Source organism: Colossoma macropomum, unplaced genomic scaffold (genome assembly GCF_904425465.1).
Source record: "Colossoma macropomum unplaced genomic scaffold, Colossoma_macropomum, whole genome shotgun sequence".
Classification (NCBI taxonomy): domain Eukaryota; kingdom Metazoa; phylum Chordata; class Actinopteri; order Characiformes; family Serrasalmidae; genus Colossoma; species Colossoma macropomum.
This window is the reverse complement of record NW_023494785.1, coordinates 21,069,414-21,090,387: the sequence shown is the minus strand read 5'-3', so window position 1 is coordinate 21,090,387 and position 20,974 is coordinate 21,069,414. Positions and strand designations below refer to the sequence as shown.

The 20,974-nt window shown below is 39.3% G+C and overlaps 1 protein-coding gene across 3 annotated transcripts; it reads left to right on the top strand.

Annotated features, from left to right (window-relative positions):
- The first annotated feature begins 1,808 nt into the window (after window positions 1-1,808).
- On the top strand, window positions 1,809-20,974 carry thrap3a (thyroid hormone receptor associated protein 3a). 3 transcript variants are annotated; one of them, XM_036586827.1, is made up of 11 exons: window positions 1,809-2,202; window positions 7,280-7,438; window positions 10,079-10,969; window positions 12,183-12,908; window positions 13,945-14,114; window positions 16,169-16,280; window positions 16,461-16,545; window positions 17,303-17,481; window positions 17,745-17,910; window positions 18,001-18,147; window positions 18,634-20,974. In XM_036586827.1, the coding sequence occupies exons 2-11, from the start codon at window positions 7,305-7,307 to the stop codon at window positions 18,865-18,867; spliced, it is 2,844 nt and encodes a 947-aa protein (XP_036442720.1). In that variant the 5' UTR covers window positions 1,809-2,202; window positions 7,280-7,304; the 3' UTR covers window positions 18,868-20,974. The 3 variants fall into 3 exon arrangements, with proteins under 3 accessions (XP_036442720.1, XP_036442712.1, XP_036442727.1); XM_036586819.1 differs by having other exon boundaries at window positions 17,998-18,147; XM_036586834.1 differs by lacking the exons at window positions 1,809-2,202; window positions 7,280-7,438 and adding an exon at window positions 9,072-9,208 and having other exon boundaries at window positions 17,998-18,147.

The following is a 20,974-nucleotide window of genomic DNA, read 5'->3' as shown; positions in this document are numbered from 1 at the left end:
CATATCTCAAAGAATTTTGGGCATGAGGCAACTGCCGAGACTATATCAATGCAGTCTGAAGGTTGCACTAAAAGCACTCGTTAACACCCATTTACACATCAAAATGGCAAAAGGGACACCTTATGGCCTTGCAGGCATGTGCAAATGAGGACTGTAGGACCACAAGTGCACCTTTTGGGACAGTTCTCATGTCAGCAGCTGCACCAGTTGCCACTGTGTGACTTTGTTGGTAAAACGTTAAACTAGGTGCAGAGTAGGCTTCGGCTCCCAGTAAGGCAGCATGATACACTAAATGAGTTTAACAGTTTTTTTTTGTTTTGTTTTTTTTTTGTTTTTTTTGCTGTTTTTGCTTTTTTTTGCCGTTTTACAGCATCCTGTGTCAAACTCTGGGAAAACATTCACAATACAGGGAGATTATACTGTATAAAAACCTTATTGTATGTATAATATAATTTCAACAGTATTACAGGAATACATCAAAACATTCAATATCATCAGCCTTACTGTAAAAGCAGGTACCAAAAGTACTTTTCTGAAGCAGCAAAGGACCATCAGCCTCACAGCAATGTAATTTTGTTATTTGGTTTTCCATTATTTAAATGTTAAATGGGCTAGTTGAACTGCATTAATATCTGTCAACCAGGGTAAATGCAACAAATTTATATTTAACTAGTGGTAAGGTTAGTTAACATCAGCCTACCTTAATTAGCCTACCTAGCACAACCAAAGTTTTATTACACACTTCTATAACCTAAGAATAGGTCAGCCAGTTTGCACTGAAGTCCCTGTAGTTACTGAATAATAAGCCTTAGTATATAATAAGCCTGGGATTTTAAGGGGTTAAGTAATAGCTTTTGATATTTTTTTTAAAAACTAAAATTAAACTACTGCTGTGGTTAAGACTTTTGACTCTCGTATTTAAGATAAAACGTAACTAATTTTAAAACTGCAGTTTTAATTCATGTCCTGGTATGTGTGCACATGTATATCATATTTAGAAAAGAGGGTATTATTGATAATAGTTGTATACTACAGTCAATATGTAGTTGTGTAAAGATAGTTTTGTACTGCATTTAAATATACGCTCTTAAAAAATATGGATCTTCAAGGGTTCTTCATTCAAGGGAATGGTTCTGTACAGAACCACTTTATGCTTAAAGGGTTTCCTGCATTGTGAAATATGGTTCTTACGGAGCCCTGCTAGTGACATCCTGTATAAATAAAAACAATGCATGGCTACGCTGTATTAGCATGTGAGAGTGAGATCCTAATGCATGCTTAGTAAGGTGTCGGAACGAGATAATTAAGTTGTGGCCACGACTTAATAAGGTGTGGAATTGAGATCATGCCTTATTAAGCAATGGTCAAGGCCTAATCATCTCATTCCCACGCCTTAATAAGTGTGGTCACGCATTATTTTTATTAATATGGTATGTCACCAGCAGGACTCTGTAGGTTGTTCAGAGTGATGGAGAATGTATTGTATGGTTCTATAGAGAACCTTTTTGGTTTAGTTCATATAGCACCAAAAAAGATCTTCAACTCTTACGATATCAAGCTCTGCCAGTAAATTCAGTTTAAAAAATGACCAGTATCACACCTCAGCCCCAAACGTGCGACAGTGCCCGTTTTCCTGATTAATATCATATTCTCGTAAGAAGGCGCTCTTGCTGTGCAGGATAAAGTGACCACCAGCCGCTTTTAATTAGCTGGACTGAGGGCGCCTGTCCCTTTAAGGCTGTCAGGGGCGGGAAAGTTGTCAGCCACGCGTTTGACGGAGAGGATCCAGAAACGAAATCTGAGCTCCGTGTCTAGTAGTAGCGCTGCTTCGCACGGCTTCTGTCACACCTCAGAGGGGAGGACAGCTTCAACAGCGACTTTTTGCATAATGCAACATTTATATTTCAGGCTGTGCGCAGTTCAGGACGCAGTTGTGTGATCATTTATCATTTGTCAGTTGAAGTAAACGAGGCAGTAATATTCGTTGTTGCGCTTGTGTTTTGAGAGCTGAAAGTGGATTCTTCGAAGTTACCAAATTGGATTTTTTTCCCTTCTGATGTCTTTGCTCACAGTAGCTACGATGATCTCAGTTGATGAACGCGTTTCCATTTGAAACGGCAGCAGCGACTAAAGAAGCCTTTGGGATCCTCTTGAAGATTATTCGACTTTGGCATCAGCAGTGCACTGTTACGGACACTATCGGTAAGTGTACTTTTAAGAACTATTGCTTTTTGCTGCTGAAATAGTCTGCCATTTAAATGTTATTCCGCTGACAGCAGTAGAGTATTTATTTGACTGCTAGTATATTACAGTTAAACTTCATGCGTAATGCGCAGTTGCCAAAGCCATTGACTCACTAAGGCACTTGGGTTTACACAGGCGCTGTGGATATAAAGCTCACTCCTATCGAGCTTCATGGTGATGAATATTACTGTAGATATGCAATGCAGATGTATCTGTTAATCAAATTTATATTTCCTTTTCATGCTGGCTGCTTGAAGGAAACCCGTAACGCACAGCTGCAACTGCGCGTCACGACTTTTTGTAGCCTGATCTTACCACAGATTTAACTATGTACATCATCTCATAGGCCTGAGCCCTTATTCAGTCAAAGCAGGGCTGTTAACATGCCTGCTGTCATATATGATTCCTTGCAAGTTTCAGGGCAAGATAATCACCACCTAATTAGTGTCAACCTAGAGACGATAAAGCGATGAATGTCGCATTTACCAGTTGCTTATTGGTTAACTTTGAACTACAGCCTTCTGTCGCACCAATGCAGTGTTTGAAGTCTTTGGTTTGAGATTTTGAATAGCAACCAGTAAAAGCTGCAGTAGATCCTGGGCCAGACATACTGAGCACCATGCTGCACTGAGGGGACCTGCGTGGGACTGTGAAATTTACAATAAAGTTAAACAAATATAAAAATAAGAAAAAAGTAAGGAAGCTCTTTCTACTTTTAGTGTCCCATGCATACAATTAAAAGCATCACAGCCAGAAGCAAAGCTAAATCAATTTAAAAACAATTTACAGCAGTATGCAATCAAAATCCATGCTGTAATGACATTATATATCAGCAGTCAAATATAACTGATGATAATTCTGATGGAAAATGGAAACATGAGGTAAACTCCTGGGAGACCCTCATATTGTGAGGGAATGTATCTCAGCTTTCTCTTACCACTGCATCTGCCAAATTTTGTTGGTTTCGTCAGGGGAGCCCACAGCTTAAGGTTAGATCTAAGTGGGGAAAAAAGACAACCAGGACTTGCACTTCAAGTTACAATAGCTTTCTAAAAATAAGCTGTGATGATAACGCAAAGAAAACTTGCATTAAAGAGTCACAGGTCTATATATATACTGATAAAGGGACAGTAGTCAGTCATTCCTGTCTTCAAGCAGAAGTTAAAAGCTTAATGCCTTTAAAAGTATCACTGAATCTGGGGATTTGTGTGATCTCTATTGTGCTGTAAATAGACCCAGTTTAGGGTCCAAGTTCTAGGAGGAAACCTCTGTGTGGTCTGTCATGAAGTTATAGTGCCTTTTATAAAAATAAAAGCTTGATGTAGTAAAATTTGAGTTTGATTCTGAAAACTACCTAGCTTATCCTGACCTCAGAACTGGAGTACACTCTTTAAAAAGATGGATCTTCAAGGGGTCTTTAGTAAAGAAAATGGTTCTATATAGATGAAGTGGTTCTATCTATATAAAGTGTTCTCTATAGCACCCAAAAGGGTTCTTCTATTGTAGCAATGTCAAGGTTGTAACAACAGAAGAACCCTTTTGGGAGCTATGTAGAACATTTTTTAAACAGGTTCTCCATCAATCTGAAGAACCATTTCATGATGTAAAGACCCTTTAGTCATGCAAAGGGTCCTTTGAGTGTTTATGGTTCTGTATAGAACCATTTTCTTTACTAAAGAACCCTTGAAGAGTCATCTTTTTTAAGAGTGTAATTCAATCATGTTTGGTTTATTTGCTTTAGTAGTGTATTGAGAAAAGCCTAAAAAAAAGGTTTGGCTGTATCTGATCCATGTTTGGGTGAAGGATTTGTAAAACTGGCAGTTGCCTTGGCCTGTAATAAGGGGTGCTGTGACCCCATTTGTTTCTTATAGATAGCAAATGTGATTGCGCCTTCTTGTGCGGCACTCTTGGTCTTAATGACAGAGCAGTTGATTGAGTGGTGGGTGCTTAGTGCTGGCATATCGGGTTACCCCACCATTGTCTGCATCAACTTTCACCCCCATGATGAAACAGGTGATGAGGAGGCTTGAGCTGCAGCTGCCTTTTTTGGGAGGTGTGTGTTTTAGAGAGAGAGTATGAGAGAGTGAAGGACAGGGGAGAGGGGAGAAAGATGGAAGGAGGGAGGCTGGGTTTGTGTGGGTAATGACAGCACATGGGTATGATTACTGGGGTGTTTGACACAGTCGTTTTTAGATGTCAAATCCTGGTGATTAGACTATGGAGCATATTCTACATGCTGGAGACAGCTGCTCTTTACTAATCTACTGCTGGCTGTTTCTCCCACCTTAAAAAAAGATCTCACTATTTCTTCCCCTCAAGAAAGTCAGAGAAGAGCTGGTGCATAACATATGCTTCATTATCCATAAGGGATAACACATTTAGCTTAGTGTATTGTCTTTGTGATAAAAACTGTCAATGAGCATAACTTACTTAGAATTTTTCTGATGAACTCTCCCTCAGTGAGAGGACAGTGGATTAGTTTTATTTCCATGACTACTTTTCATGATGACTACAAATGAAAAGTTAAGCTTCTAGTGAGGAGCACCTTTGAACTTGGTACAGTAAATTTGTACATTAAGCAAAAAGCCTCCCTGTCTGGAGGCTGCAGGAAATTATGGACTGTAAGCCAAAAGCAACAGCCACCCAAAATGAAGAAAGCTGGAAATAAGCAGAATCTCTTTCACTGTGCACCAAAAGAGGAGTGATGCACTACGACCACCACGTGTTGAACAAAGATGTTGGCTTTCAGTGATTGGTCTTCAGTTTTATATTCACTAACCAGCTGCCAAATTGGTCTGAAGGAATCTATTTTTTTATAGATAATAAAGCTGTGTACATTAAAGGTGAGATATTCTAAGCAACCAATAAATGCTATTAAATCATTTCATTTTATGTGACACTGAATTGTCTTGTTTATTGGGCTAATTTTTACCATTTTCAGTCTGTTTAATATTGACTTATGATCCAGTTTGGTTGACTGATTTGGCTACCAGTAAAATCACTTCATTTATACAGAGTGATACACTGTGAGCTAATATCTCATGTCTTATGCACTGTAACCATTTTATGGTATTGTGAGTATGCTACAATTTCAAATTTTTCCAACATGTGCAAAGTAGCCTGTTCTTTTCTCTTGTCTTTGAACACACTGTTAATGCCAATGCCAGGTTTAAAGCTGACTTTATGAAGTCAAACAACTAATGAGTTGAATGATTTGCTGTATGTAGTTACCATAGAATTACCATAAAATTAGTGATTGGTGACATAATTATAATTACCATATAATTAGTGAAATCATATAGTACTTTGTTACTGAGTTAAAAGTGGTACTATGGAGTGGTAACTAGTTGGCTAGTTGAACCTGCAGCACATTAAAAGGTCTGGTGGATGCTGGTGATAGACACCAGCACCAGGGGCCCTTTTCAACACCTCTGGAAATACATGCATGATAAAACTGAAGAGCCAACAAAGCACTGATGCCAGCACAGAGCAGTGCAGTTTACCATGCCTTTGTCCTGCCAAACCTATTGTGCTCTCTTAGATATGCAGGTGAGCTCTTATCAATGAACATTGTGTTTTCAAGTTCTGTTTTTCTTGAGCCAAATTCACATTTGCTGTAGACTGTAAACTGTGTGTTGAATGTACTGTAACAGTGGGCCTCATTCACCAACTATTCTTAAGAAGAAAGTTCTTCTTAAATCCCACTAATGCAGTTTTCACAAATATTGTGGCATTCTCCAGTGTTTTCTTATTGGGGATTTGTTCTTAGGTAAGAACAGAATCTACACACACTCAAGTGCATAAAGGTGCGAACTGCGAACAATTCTGCGGTTTAAGAACACATCAAGAATCTGATGTAGACTTTTTCTTAGGACCTTTCTCAAGAACAAACTTAAGAAAAAACTCAGGAACATATTGTTGAATGAAGTGCAACATTCTTTCAAATGAACATCTTTTTGAATTGTGATGTAAAGTGACTGGCAGCACTGTTCAGGTTGTTTGGCACTGAATGATGTATGTCACATTATACAACAAATGCAGTTCTCCAGACAACGGTGATCCAACAAACACCAACTAACTCAATTGCTGGGTTATTATTACATACCTGTAAGTGATTGCTGGGAGACTCTAGAGTATTCTCCACATCCACTCAGGTTGATTTGGTTTATTGGTTATTTTTCTAAACATTCTTAAAAACTACCAACATTAGAATTTGTTGGGTCTGTGTGCTCTGAATTGAAAAGAAATTTAAGGTCTTTTCTGTCCCTGTTGTGCTCATAAACCATTATAACTACCAGTCTATGCTGCATCTGTATTCTGTCGTAGCAACTACTGCAACGTTGGACAAGCTTTACTAAATATTGGCGAAAATTCCATTCAACATAATGAAAAAACGCATTGCAGTTCAGTTTTATTGTCAACATACCTAAATTGTGAGTGTCATTTTCAAATGTTTTTTTTATTTTGCATACATATGAAAATTAACACTGTTAGAATAGACCTGCTGTAAAGCTGGTTCAAATTTGGAACAGAAGCTACAAAAGAATGCATTTGTAAGAGTCAGGTACATAAATAACTCTCTGCTCTCTGGTTTCCACTGTCAGTTTAACCCCTTAGCAATCTAGGTTTATTTCATACGAAGGCTTATAAGCCAGCAAATACACAGACTTCAATGCAAACTAATGGAGCTCTTCTTAGGTCATACAAGTGTGTAATAAAACTTTAGGTCAGCATGCACTCTCGAGGCTTGTTAAAGGGTTAAGCTAAATACACACATATGGAAACTAATGCTTCTCAGTTTCAGCCATAATCTTTCAATTGCAACTTAGACAGTTCTCTTTACAGGGTACATACAAAAGTTTAGCCGCATCAACTTTAAGATTTTGTAGTCAAATTCTAAGGGAAGAACCTAATCATCAATGCTCATGTTACAATGTTTGCTGTTGCTGTTTAAAGTTTGTTTAGTCAAATTTCTATAATCCCAAGCTAATGTTTGCTAATGGCTTGGACTGACTGCTGATATGTACTCTGACAGGCACCTGTTTGACACCTATCCAGTGATGTCTAAGACACAGAGATCTTCCTCAAGAACACACTCACATTCAGTCTCCAGGTCCAGATCACGCTCCGAGTCCCGCTCCCACTCCAGATCTCGCAGCAGCTCCCGTTCCCACTCAAGGAAGCACCGCTACGGGTAATTCCCTGCTCATGCATACACCTAACAGCCACTGGATAGGGAAGGCTGTTTGTGCTGTTTCCACAAAAGGCCTGTGCAGTAGTAAATGAAAACTGATTATGCACATTTGTTCACACAGATGGTCAATAATTTCAGTTTTAAACTCTAAAACAGCGAAAACGATGACCATGGTAAGGTTTCATAGTTTCAGGTTAAGGTTTCAGTCCCCAGTTTCAATGATGTATGTTCTGTAGAAACAGAGAACCAGAAGCGCTTACAAGAAACACATTTTCCCGTTATTTATGTATTTAATCAAAAATTCTGAAGCAACTACTGTAAACATACAGTTTTGAAATTTTACTGTTATTGGATTTCCAAATGTGGTTTCTGTAGTAATCAGAAAAAGCAGAAATACTGATAGTGGATCATGATGAGAACAGAAAATCTGTGACGATCAACTGCACAGTGTTGTAGTATCTGCTACTGTGGTGAGCATGAGGGTAATGAACACCTCTTTCTAATTCTGAACATGGCATTTTGAGAATTCATTAACTGATTCAAATTGTTAAGGCCTGGCAGACGCCACTATGAACTGCAGAGCCTTTTATATTGGTTTGAATTTTTCACTGCTCACTCCAAAGCACAGAGATTGTTCAGCAGTCCAAAACATGCAAAGCTGATGCTCATTTTCCCTTAAATGAGTCATTTCATGGTTAAACTTATTTTCTATTGTAGCATAGCAAATCGAAAGGCTATTCTCCCTCATGGTTGAGCTCCCCATTTATTAACTTTCTTCAGCTGGGCACTCCCCTTGCTGAGACTGCTGCGGAAAATGTCAGATTTGGCTTAGGGGTTCATCTTAGTCAGCAAGATTTATCCTGTCTGTAGCAGTTCCTTCACCATGCCATTAAGTCTGATACTTGGGTTGTGGATTTGTGAGGGTTACTAAACTTTCTGAGTTCCTTAATAAAAAAGGTACTTTCCTGCTTTTGCTTCAAGCTGGTTCGTGTGGACACAAGATAGTAGATTTCTTTTAGTAGCCTGTAAATGGATCTTCTGCACTTTTTCCAAAATGTGTACTGGGGTGGTTGTGACAAGGTGATGACACTGCTGCTTTTGTAGATGCCACATAATCCTTGGCACATTCTTCTGTCTGCCAGTGTTTTTTTAACAGAACTGTGTGGTCCTGTAAATCATGCAAATAGACTGCAGCCACATGCAAAACTGTTTATCTCTAATTTGCAAGGGAAATTTTGATTTTGACGTACTGCTTGTTGGATGAAGTCCAAAATTTGTAATGTATAGACTATGTTTGGATTTCATGAGAAGAATGCGTAGCTCCTTCATTGTTAATTAATATGTCCCTGATTTCCTTATTGGCCTCTTGTGGTCCAGTGAAGCCAAAATGTTTTGGCTACTTTGTCTATGAAAATCTGTAGAAATCTGTCAGAAAATCTTTGGTACCTAGAATTACAAATTATAGCACCCTGTTAAATTCTCTCACGTTATGGATCAAAACTCACCATAAGGTCTTTCAGAATAAGGCCCTTTCTTGTTACTTGTAGCTGAGTTTTCTGGGCAGTGGTAGTGTGGTATATTTGGCAGTGAGAGAACCTCCTCTTTGCTTCCCAGTCTGAGTGGAAATCTTTCCCATATGACCCATGTGACTGGCTCTTTCCACCCGCACTCAGTAGAAGAGATGCAGAGTTCCTCTCCTTCTCAGTGAGAGTGCAATGCTGTTCTGCGTCCTACCCTTTAACTCTGTATTCCAATGAAAAAGCTCACTGGGTGAGTATATTTGGGGCATCTATAAGTGCATGTTTGTTATTTGTGCTCTGCATCTGTTTAGCCATAAACAGAGTTATGATTATTTCATTTATATTTTGCTAAATTGTTGTAAATCAACTGCACAATTGCCTAAGTGCACAGACTAAATGAAAAATGGTGGTCATGCAGGCTCACACAAAAAAACGTATTACCTGTTTGGTCTTTTTTCCTTTACCTTAAAAGTGGCTTTTCTTCAGTTTTCGCTTTTTACCAGGGTTGCTGGGGGAAAAATAATGAGGATGAATGTGCTAGACTTCGAACCTCCTACTGTTGTCCCTGTGATTTCAGTCAGTGTAATACATTCTCCATATGGACTGCGTCGACACAAGTTTCGGTTTGGGATGTACACGTTCTGCCTGGAATTATCCACTGACAGGATGAAATTCATAATTAAGAGAATCCAAGGTGTGCGAAAGTAGTCTGGTTCATTTTCCAATGCTTGTCAGGGACAAATAAGTGTTGGAGCAGACAGACTGCAACAGAAAATGGTGATTGTGATTTAAGTGGTACTCCAGGGCCACCTTGTGGACTAAAATAGACTCTGCAGCTGCTCTTCTGTACTCTTCAGACTCATTCCAGTCTTAGTAAAAAGTAAGATTAAAAATAATTATACTGAAACACTGAATATTGTTTACAATGTTGCTGTTTTTTAAACAAGATATGTGGTGCTGGATAAAGCAGTTACCTTTTTTTACGTTTTTTGACGATAATGCTTTGTCTTTCAAATTATTTCTCTTGAGTATAATGCTCTAGAAAGTTACTTGTGTGCAATTTCTTTTCTCCATTGAGCTTTAAATACTCAGTGAGGCTTTTCCTCTTGTTCTGTCCAAGCTCTAGATCACGCTCTCGGTCAAGATCCCATTCTCCAGCTCATAACCGGGATCGGAAGCACCCACGGGACTTTCAGAACCATCGTGAGTTCCGGGGCTACCACAGAGGCTTGCGGAGGCCTTATTACTTCCGGGGGCGAGGCCGGGGTTTCTTCCGTGGCCGTTTTCAGCGTGGAGGAGGAGGAGGAGGAGGGGGAGGAGGATACAATAACAGGTCAAACAACTGGCAAAACTTTCGGCAGCATCCACAGCAAAAGCAGCAACAAAAGCAGCAGCAGCAGCAGCAGCATAACCACAGCCCTAAAAGGGGGCGGTCTCGTTCACGCTCGCCCAAGAAAAGTTCAAACAGCCCTACTCAGTCCCGCAGCCATTCCCGTCGTTCTGACAGGTCTTCTTCACCACATTCACATCACTCCTCTTCCTCCAACTCCTCCAGACCAAGGTCTGGTTCTGCTAAGCACATTTGCAAAGCTGCAGGAGAGGGGGTGCCTGCACCCAAGGAAAACCTGAAAAATGGAAAAGGAGATGAGACAATTGCAGAGCAAGCAGGGTGCCCCTTAGAAGCAGAGCGGGGTCCAGTTGCAGACAGAGCCCCTGAGACTTGTCTGGTCCCCGGTAACCACGACAGCAGCCCAAAGAGGGCCAGTCCACATGTTAACTCTGCTGTTACTGTTGGCCAGAGTGATATGGCCACCAGCGAATCTGGGCCTATGCCTGTGAGTTCAGGTGCAAGCAGCAATGGCTCCACCTGCTGGCAGACTGTGACCTCTGCACCGTCTTCCAACAGCCTGTCGAAGAAGAGTCCGACTACAGTTTTCTCGAGCTTTGGGCTTTTTTCAAATGCTGACCAGCTAGATGAGGATACAGTAGCCATCTCCTTGGCATTTAAAAAGTAAGTCTGTCCTAAGCAAAAGGAAATATAACTTGATGTTAATCCATATTTTGAAATATAAGAAAAAGAAATATGACTAAAAAGAAATATATCTCAATGTTAGTCCATGTTTTGGTGTGTTTTATGAATTGTTTACTAAATTGGTTTGTTTTGGGAGCTTAGGTGTAGATGAGAGACACTGCTGTTTAGACCTTGCATCAATGTGCGTTTTTGATTATTGGATCATGTTCAGATTTCACTTGAGTGCATGAAACACATTCTGGACGGGTTGTGATCGGATTACAATCAGATCATTCAAAACACATTCAGAGATACTCAGAAACCAAAAATGGAAGAGATGTGTAAATGGAATGCGTTTTCCATTCCTGTATACAATTATGTACGTGAAAATGCATCTGCAGAGTGCCAAAATATATCCAGATACGATTCAAACATGAAACACATGTTAATGCAAGGTATGAACGGTCTCATTGTAACTGAGTAGAGAAAGAGAGGAATTGTTTTCATTTCATTGCAAGTTGGGGAAAGTTTCAAAAGTTAAAACAGCTTTTCCTGCAAGACTGAAACATCCATCTGTAGAATTGTTTTCTTCCTTAGCCTGTTATTTGAGTCAGAGTATGAATGGAAATAACACATTACAGGGCTCTTGTGGGTTTCTTGTGAGTCAAGAGTAAAAGTCGCCAATGTTGGAACCAGATTTAGGAGAACAGTCATGTTGAGACATGCATTTATGGCACACTATGTAATTATAGAACAACAAAGTGGTAGTTTGATGAATGTTTTTCTCAAAAATTCATAAAAATGGCTAGGATCAACATTCACTGACGACGATATTTTTTAAGTTTTGGAAACTCATATAACATAGACAGATGTTGGCTCATTGGGTAAAACAGTTATGCTGAGCTTAAGGTATTAACGACATTACTCAAAGGATTGCAACATAGGCCTACATAGATTTGTTGCGCAGATGGCTGTTAAGAGTGTCTGGCCTACTTTACAAATGGATGTTCTCAAACACTCCTAGTTTCATGTAATAATTAGAGACCATTTAGTACTATTCAAATACAGACTTGTCATGTTTTACTGTATCTTGAAAACATGTTCAATTGCCATTAGACCTCAAGACTGCAGAAGTCCACATATGCCTATTTAAAAAGTTTCAAGGCTATGAAAGCATAATTAACTACCAGTCTTTCTCTCTTTCACTGATTAGATTCTTAGAGGAGCAGAAGAGTAAAAAACAGGCTGCTGCAGAGAATGGCATACAGAAGGTGGCAACCAATGGGGAAGCAATGGGAGAAAAAAAGAATACCAAGTCCGAGGGCATCTTTGATCATTCCTCTAGTCTTGGGGCGACTAGGCCTGCAGATAATGACAAAAGGGAGAATGAGAAATACAAACATGATGACAGTGTTAAAGCTGACATGCCGTCCAGTAGTTTCATGAACAGGCCCCAGTTCCTGTGTGAAAACAGAGAGGAAGACGAGGATGAGCAGATGGAGTCCTGTGTACAGACAAGGGACATGCAGAACACCACTACCAAGCGCAAAAGCAAAGTGGCGCTTTCTGCTCGTGAACTGTTTGAAGAACATGTCAGCAGGTTGGAGGACATAGCATGGGATGATGAGCTTGAGGCTTTTCTGCAAAGTCGGAAGCAGGAGAGAGCTGCAAGCTTTTTGGCTGCTCTATCTAAGAGGGAGAAGCTTGCACGTAAGTTTAGGGACTTCTCCCCTGAGAGGCCCTCAAAGGTGAAACAAAAGGAGAAAACTACATTGAGTCCCTCTCCCACATACGCAGCAGCTCTTTCTCGAAGGAGCTCCGAGAACCGGGAGCAAGAGATATTCTTGAATATGTGTGATGAGTCCCCTCCCAGACCTTCTGGGAAAAGAGGGATGGAGCTTAGTCTGAGAATGGACTCTCTTAGCGATGACCTGGCAAGGTAAATATGTTCTTATATGTTCTAGATTTCAGGAATAGCATAAGGCTAGTGTTACACTCTATCTACATGTATGTGTGCTCATACAGCTGCTACCAAAGCAACATTGTATGCATACTCTGCATACTTTTGGTGTATCTGAATGGCTAAAAATTATATCCACTAGACATTATATTCCAGGCAGAACATCCCTGTCTTTTTTTACACAACAAGGTCAACAATGATCAAGGTGCCTTGATTTTATCCTGAGAATATAGCAGAAACAGATGACAGAAGTGGTTATTGTCATTGTTTGTTCAGTTTTCCTGCTGACCTCCTGTCACTTTGTAGCATATTGTCCTTACTGTTTATGTTGGTGCTGCATCTTGGAAAAAACAATGCTCCAAATGACTACAGGGTGTGCACAGCAGCCATCTTGCGCACATTAAGCGTAGTTAAAACGAAGCATAACTATGCCTTTAATCCACAGTATTTGCATCTAGTAAGGTTGGCCAAGTTTCGCATTGTGCAGAGAAACGTGTTGCCTGACAAAATGGATCTTATTTCCCAATGAAGCACAACATTCTCTTTCACTGGCAGCATCTAAAAGGAGATTAGATGCTGGCTGGATGCCAATCGCATTGCAAGAATAATTTTGTAGTGTAGACTTGAGCAAATAGTTGAACACATGACAATTAGAACTCTTCAAGAACAAACCAGACCAACTGCCCAACCAAGTGAACTTGAGTCAGTATTCAAGAACAGACCAGACCAACTGTCTGAGCGAGCAAATCTAATTTTTTTATTCTTAACATCATTTACCTTATATCTACTCTTCTGTTTTCAGTTTGTTCCAGCATTTATTCAAAGACTATGTGTGACCTTCCTGATCAGTGTGTTTAGTTTTAGTTTGCTTTAAAATTACTCAGATACTGTCAAGACTGATGCATGAAAATATTCTAATAATGACCTTTCATAGTTTTCATTTGTTGTTTAGCTTTGTGTATTTTTTTCAAATTACGCAAACACTTGCCTGTAACTGTTATTTTTTGTCTTACAGATCGTCTGTTTTGTCTAATGATTGGAGGAATGCTATGGATTTTGTGCATCCTGATAAAAAGGAACAGGACTATCACTCAGTCTTCCAGCACCTCCCCTGTAATAATTTACGCAGGAGTCCCTCAGAGCTCTTTGCTCAGCATGTAGTTGCGATTGTCCATCATATTAAAGGTGACTGAAATCTCTCTGCTATTACAACAATACAGTTCTGGTCGCCAGATTCAGATTTTATATCTATACATTGCTATATATGTATATATACACATATACACACACATTATATATATACAGTGGGGTGCGAAAGACAAACACAGTGATACTTGAGAAGTGAAACGAAGTTTATATGAATTACAGAAAGTGTGCAATAATTGTCTAAACAAAATTAGGCAGGTGCATAAATTTGGGCACCAAAAAAAAACCTTAACTCAATATTTAGTAGATCCTCCTTTCGCAGAAATAACAGCCTCTAAACGCTTCCTATAGCTTCTAATGAGAGTCTGGATTGTGGCTGAAGGTATTTTAGACCATTCTTCTTTACAAAACATCTCTAGTTCATTCAGGTTTGATGGTTTCCGAGCATGGACAGCTCTCTTTAAGTGACACCACAGATTTTCAATAATATTCAGGTCTGGGGACTGAGATGGCCATTCCAGAACGTTGTACTTGTTCCTCTGCATGAATACCTTAGTAGATTTTGAGCAGTGTTTAGGGTCGTTGTCTTGTTGGAAGATCCAGCCCCGGTGCAGCTTCAGCTTTGTCACTGATTCCTAGGCATTGATCTCCAGAATCTGCTGGTATTAATTGGAATCCATGCGTCCCTCAACTTTAACAAGATTCCCAGTCCCTGTACTGGCCACACAGCCCCACAGCATGATGGAACCACCACCAAATTTTACTGTAGGTAGCAGGTGTTTTTCTTGGAGTGCTGTGTTCTTTTTCCTCCATGCATAACGACCCTTATTATGCCCAAATAACTCTATTTTAGTTTCATCAGTCCACAGCACCTTATTCCAAAATGAAGCTGGCTTGTCCAAGTGTGCTTTAGCATACCTCAGGCAGCTCTGTTTGTGATGTGGGCGGAGAAAAGCCTTCCTCTGCATCACTCTCCCATACAGCATCTCCTTGTGTAAAGTGCGCCGAATAGTTGAACGATGCACAGTGACTCCATCAGCAGCAAGATCATGTTGTAGGTCTTTGGTGCTGGTCTGTGGGTTGACTCTGACTGTTCTCAACATCCTTCGCTTCTGTTTATTCGAGATTTTTCTTGGTTTGCCACTTCGAGCCTTGACTTGAACTGTGCCTGTGGTCTTCCATTTTCTCACAATGTTTCTCACAGTGGAGACTGAAAACTGAAATCTCTGAAATAGCTTTCTGTATCCTTCCCCTAAACCATGACGGTGAACAATCTTTGTTTTCAGGTCATTTGAAAGTTGTTTTGAGACTCCCATGCTGCGACTCTTCAGAGAAGATGCAAAGAGGAGAAAAACTTACAATTGCCCCCCTTAAATACCCTTTCTCATAATTGGAGTCACCTGTGTATGGAGGTCAAGGGTCACTGAACTTACCAAACCAAATTTGAGTTCCAATAATTAGTTCTAAAGGTTTTGAAATCAATAAAATGACAACAGTGCCCAAATTTATGCACCTGCCTGCTTTTGTTTAACCAATTATTGCACACTTTCTGTAAATCATATAAACTTCGTTTCACTTCTCAAGTATCACTGTGTTTGTCCCCTATATGATATATTTTACGGAATTTTTTTATCCAAACAATCAATGATTTATAAAGGTAAATCAGGAAAATTAACAAGGCTGCCCAAACTTTCGCACCCCACTGTATATATATATATATATATATATATATATATATATGGTCCAACTAATTAATAAACACTGCTCTTAACCCCTTAATTGACTTAAAACATTTTCAGTACAGGTTTTTGTCCAAAGAAAAAGAGAAAATCAGTAATATTCACGGTTTAACTAATCTCCCACTACTTGGGAACTGTACAAAGGTTTTAGTGGTCATTTGATTTGATATTCAATGATGTTATCTCAAAAATCGTAAGGAATAATTTTTGTTTTGAAGGTGGTATGTTCTACTTTACCATGTTTGTATCCCATTATTGTTTTGGTTTGAGTTGTATCTGTGTTTATATTTATCTTATAATAAGTTGTTTTTTATTTGCTTATAATCAATAACAAAAAGATGTCCTTTTTAACAGCTCAACATTTCCCTTCCTCCGGAATGACTCTAAACGATCGATTTGCCATGTACCAAAGAATAGCTGCTGAGAAAGAAATGATGAAGCAAAGAAAGAGTCCAGAGATACATAGGTATAACACGTGTGACACATCTTTGCATTATGCTTACATTGGTAAACTGATTCATTTCAATACAGAAACATTATTTTACTTCATCTGAGAGGATCCATATCCACATGAAAACTCCCAAGGAGCCTTGAGGTCCTTGGAACAAATTCCAAAACTCCTTTCTCTTTGATCTTTTTTTCACAGGAGAATTGATGTTTCTCCCAGTGCTTTTAAGAGGCACTCTCTCCTGTTTGATGAGTTGAAAGGCTCCGTGGATAGCAGCTTCAAGGTGACAGAACATTTTGACATATGACGTATGTTGGAAAAGAATGCTGCGAGAGTGAGCCAGCCAGAGCATCTTTAGCGTCCCCTCTCTCTCTCTCTCTCTAAACCCCTGCTTTTCTCTTGCAAGAGAGACATAAGCTCACTGCTAAATCAAAGTGAGATGTGACAAAGAGACACTTTCAGTTTATTGTGTTGTATATTCCCCCCACAACAATTGATGGTTATGATTAACTGTGGGTACAAGCCTTCCTAAGGCAGTTGAGTCAAGAAATGAGAGGTCATAAATGGAAGTGACCAGTTGCTCCCATGTCAAAGCCAATCAAAGGACTCTTATCAAACTTCATAGTAAGTATTCTTCTCCAAAGCCTGAAAAGAGCAATCCAAGCCAGACAAAAGCGTAACATACTTTCATTTGCACCAATGAAAGTATTTGTGCTGTGGTAACTTATTCTGTCACATTCTGCCGATGCTTGTTCTCTCAATACTGTGTAAGCTGTGGAAGGCAAAGTGAATGGAAGATGAAGTCTTTAGGACCTCTGAGGTCTTGAGGCTTTTTATCATGTGTAGGCTTACTACTAAAGCCCTCTGTTCAATGAAAGCTCTCTATTAGTGCCAAATAGGTTCGGAGGTCCACTTGCATGACTAAATCATTTGTAGAGTCTTGTGTCTTGGTCCCATCCCATATGATTTTGCAGCAGGACACAGGAGCACAGCACTAATCTTTAGTCTGGCCACAACATCTTTCTGTCTCCTCAACACAGGTTGATGGTAAACAACTGAAGGGCGATTCAATGGACCTTCGATTGGATATTGAGCGACGCAAGAAGTACTTAAGTGGAGAAACAAATGACAAACAGGAAGGGGCAGGAGAATCAGGGGAATCTGAGTCAGGTGTGGAGAGATCCACTGAGAAATCCTCCAAGCACCACAAAAAATCAAAGTAAGTTCTTTAGAATATTTAATGTAATATGGGACTATATGGAAAGTCTAGCTAGGGGATAATAATTGTGAATAATAATTGTGATTTACAGCTATTAATTAAAATGAATTACAACTATTATTTAAAATGAATAAATGTCAGATTTCTGCATGTGGTTTAAACTCAGAACAAAGAAATCATCAAGGCTCTGCCTGAGGAAAAAAATGTTGGCATTATGCTGAGAAATCATGTTGTTTCATGTAAGCTTTTGTTTCATCCTTCAGAAAAAGCAAGAAAAAACGAGTGCGTACTCACTCTTCCTCCTCCTCTTCATCCTCCCTTTCTCAAGAGGAAGAGGTTGAGTTCATGGAAGAGGGCTTCAGTCAAGCTCAGCTGCAGCTCAGAGAACACACTGGGCCCATGGAGAGGGAGCAGACACATGGGGGATTTGTAAGTCTACTGTAGCGCTTTGGTGTTCTTTAAGGGCAAAGTCTTATGTATTTCTGAATTTTATGTTTTCTGTTTTTATGCTTTTAGCAGCAGTTCAGAGTAAAGGGTAGAGGATGGAACAGAGTGAATTCCTTTGGAAACAATGCTAATGGCAATAGCAATACTTACGTGCCAGTGCAGCCCAAAATTGAGGACTGGGGCTCAGGAGATATGCCCAAAAGCAGGCAGTTCTACCTGGTAAGTTATGGTCACTTTAGAAACTTTTCTTTTACAATTATGAGGTCTCCCTGTGAGTGAGTCTGATTGATGTTTGATATTGTCAATGCTGTGTTATCCTAATAGACTTTAATGGCTACAGCTCAGAGCCCTGGCTACCAAAGGGGCCTGGGAGCATGATTGCAAATGGAATAATAATAAAAACAGCAGTAAAATATGGATATGTTGATCAAGATTTGTCCTTTTAGATCATCCTTAGGTATGCAGAAAGCTCTTCTTATGACTTACACACAATCATAGACATAGCTGGCTACTGTGAGTCAACTTTAGTAAACAAAAAACTAAATAATGTACATTAGTGCTAAATGCTTTGATAGAGGTTTGGTACTGTACCATTCCAACCAACTCTGCAATTCTGCAAACTTAAGAAATTCTTTGATTTACAAGGAGTCTGGATTGATCTTAACTGATATGTGCATATTTCTTTCTGTCCCCTGTTTGTTGTAGCAAGACAGAAAGGATGGCGAGGGAGAGAGGAAGTGGGCAGAGCCCCGAGGGCGTGGCCAGGCCAATGTTCCTCGTGTAAAGGGCCGCTTTATCCTGCGGAGGCCCACCTGTTCCATCACCACAAATAACTCTAGCTCTAACTGGGGCTATGGGAAGTTCCAGGCCAGTGGTGAGGTTGGTGAACAACCAGGAAGCAAAATTGAGCAGAACCATAAAGAGCAGCACAGTGCATGAGTCATATGCAGCAGGTGGTAGTAAGGATTAACCACCGGCTTTGCCCCAACTCTGTTACCCTGGGTGGATAGGACTCCCCACTCTTCCCCACGCTGGTAGACAGGACCAGGGAATCATCATACACCAAAGTCACATGCTATTATCAAGTGTGTAATACTTCTGTACATATTCAAGTGTGTGATACTGTCTACTTGATAGAAAACCAGTAGAAGCCTAGCTGTTTCTTTACTAGGTACATTTAAATGCATTTTGTAAAACTATGCAATTTTAGCACTTTTCCTCATCAGGATTTTATGCACCTGTTTGTAGTAGGGTATTAGATGCTTTTTGCACTCATTTACTATGCAGTGCAATTGGGAATGATTTTGTTTTTCTTTTTTATATGGACAGATATGCAATATACTGACAATGGCATTTGGGAACTTAGGAAGTCGGGTACAGTAAGTGCCTCTAGGCCTGGATATTCTGAGCTAATTTTGCTCAGATATTGTAATTTGATGCTAATTTTAAGGGAAGTCTCACTGGTGTTTTAAAATCAATATGATTCCATGCTGAACAGAAATCTGGCTCCATCGGACAAATAAAATTAAAGTCAACATCAGTTTGAGCAACATTATGCAAGTTATCACTGACTTCATTTGTAGTGGATTAGTGCATTGAACTTACTGCTGTCATGCATATTCCTTTAATAACGTCAAGAGATTCTTACATTTCAATGCTCTCAGCGTCTACTAAGCATATCCAGGTTATTGAGTGTCCGTGAAGTGCATTTACAGCTAATTCATTTCTCACATGTTTGCAAATTGCTCATTCAATAAATATTTGCAGTACTTTCTCACATCCACATCTCAGTTACTGTGTTGATTACATATTCACTTGTGGTGTCCATTTTAATTGTAATTTGCTAAAATTTGCACCTCATTCTAATTCATAATTTCTAATAATTGTTCTTACATGATGTGAAGATGGCCGAGGTTATGGGGAGAATGGGAAAAAAGCATTACATTGATGAATGATTCAGTCTTACCATGGGACCAAACTACTGCAGGTAGAAGTTCATGTCCCTCTGACTGACTCTGTGTTGAAGGAAGCTGACCCAACAGCTACAATGCCTGCCTGCTATGTACATTTCTAAACTGGATACATAAAGGACTTTATCAAGGACAAGGATGTGTAAACACCCCAATAATTAATTGCCAAAACTGGCAGGCCCATTTTTAATACTGCTGCCACAAAGACCTTCAAACAAAAACCAGAACATTACATAACCACACCCATCAAATAGTAGGCTGGTTGTTTGGCGTAAGAAATTATCTTCAAGCATAGAAGAAGTAATGTAGGCCTGGCATTTCCGGACAATATATGTGTAGTGCTTTGACTGTCGTGTCACTGTGTTTCTAGATGACGAATTTTAAAATGTGCAAAACTATTTTCTCTGTGCCTTTTTGAAATGTTTTGGGATACAGGCTTGTCAAGTGGAGACTGAACTTCTCAGTAAAACTTTATATTGTTTTTTATTGAAAAGAATATATTGAACATATTGAGAATAAAAATAAAAAAAACAGCATACACCCCCATGTAAAAAATGAGCTGAGCCCAAAAAGCTTTTAATGAGCCCAAAAAGCTTTTAATGATCTTAACAACAAATAATTATAAAAAAAAAGGTAAAATAATATAGGATAACTTTTCCCTTTGATTTCTTTACATGTTGAAGACTTGTGGGTAAACTTGTTGACAACTTTTCGCAGAAAGAAAATTCAATATTGTTCAGCATACTAACTCAGCACTGATGGCTTCAAACAGCTGAAAAACAGTGCCAAGCTAGTTTGTATTTAATATGAGACCAAATATTCTCTATAGGGTTTAAATCTGGACTCTGACTAGACCAAAACCATCAATAACTATTATATTTTGGGCTTGGCCCTTTTCTTTCCTTTCTGTCTTTTTTTTTCATGGGAGTGTAAGCTACATCTTTACCCTAAAAGGGTTTTTTTGCTTGTTAAAGTTCGGGTTTGTACTGTGTTGCTGTGCTTATTATGTCAGTTTACAAATGTATTCTTAAGAATGTTTCACTTTGAGAATATAATAAAAAATGTTTTCACACTTA

Excerpts from the sequence above, each read along its gene's own strand:
- thrap3a (XM_036586819.1), top strand. The coding sequence starts at position 7,305 with ATGTCTAAGACACAGAGATCTTCCTCAAGAACACACTCACATTCAGTC. Across the intron at positions 10,970-12,182 it reads ATCTCCTTGGCATTTAAAAA|ATTCTTAGAGGAGCAGAAGA; the intron begins GTAAGTCTGTCC and ends TTCACTGATTAG. Across the intron at positions 12,909-13,944 it reads CTTAGCGATGACCTGGCAAG|ATCGTCTGTTTTGTCTAATG; the intron begins GTAAATATGTTC and ends TTTGTCTTACAG.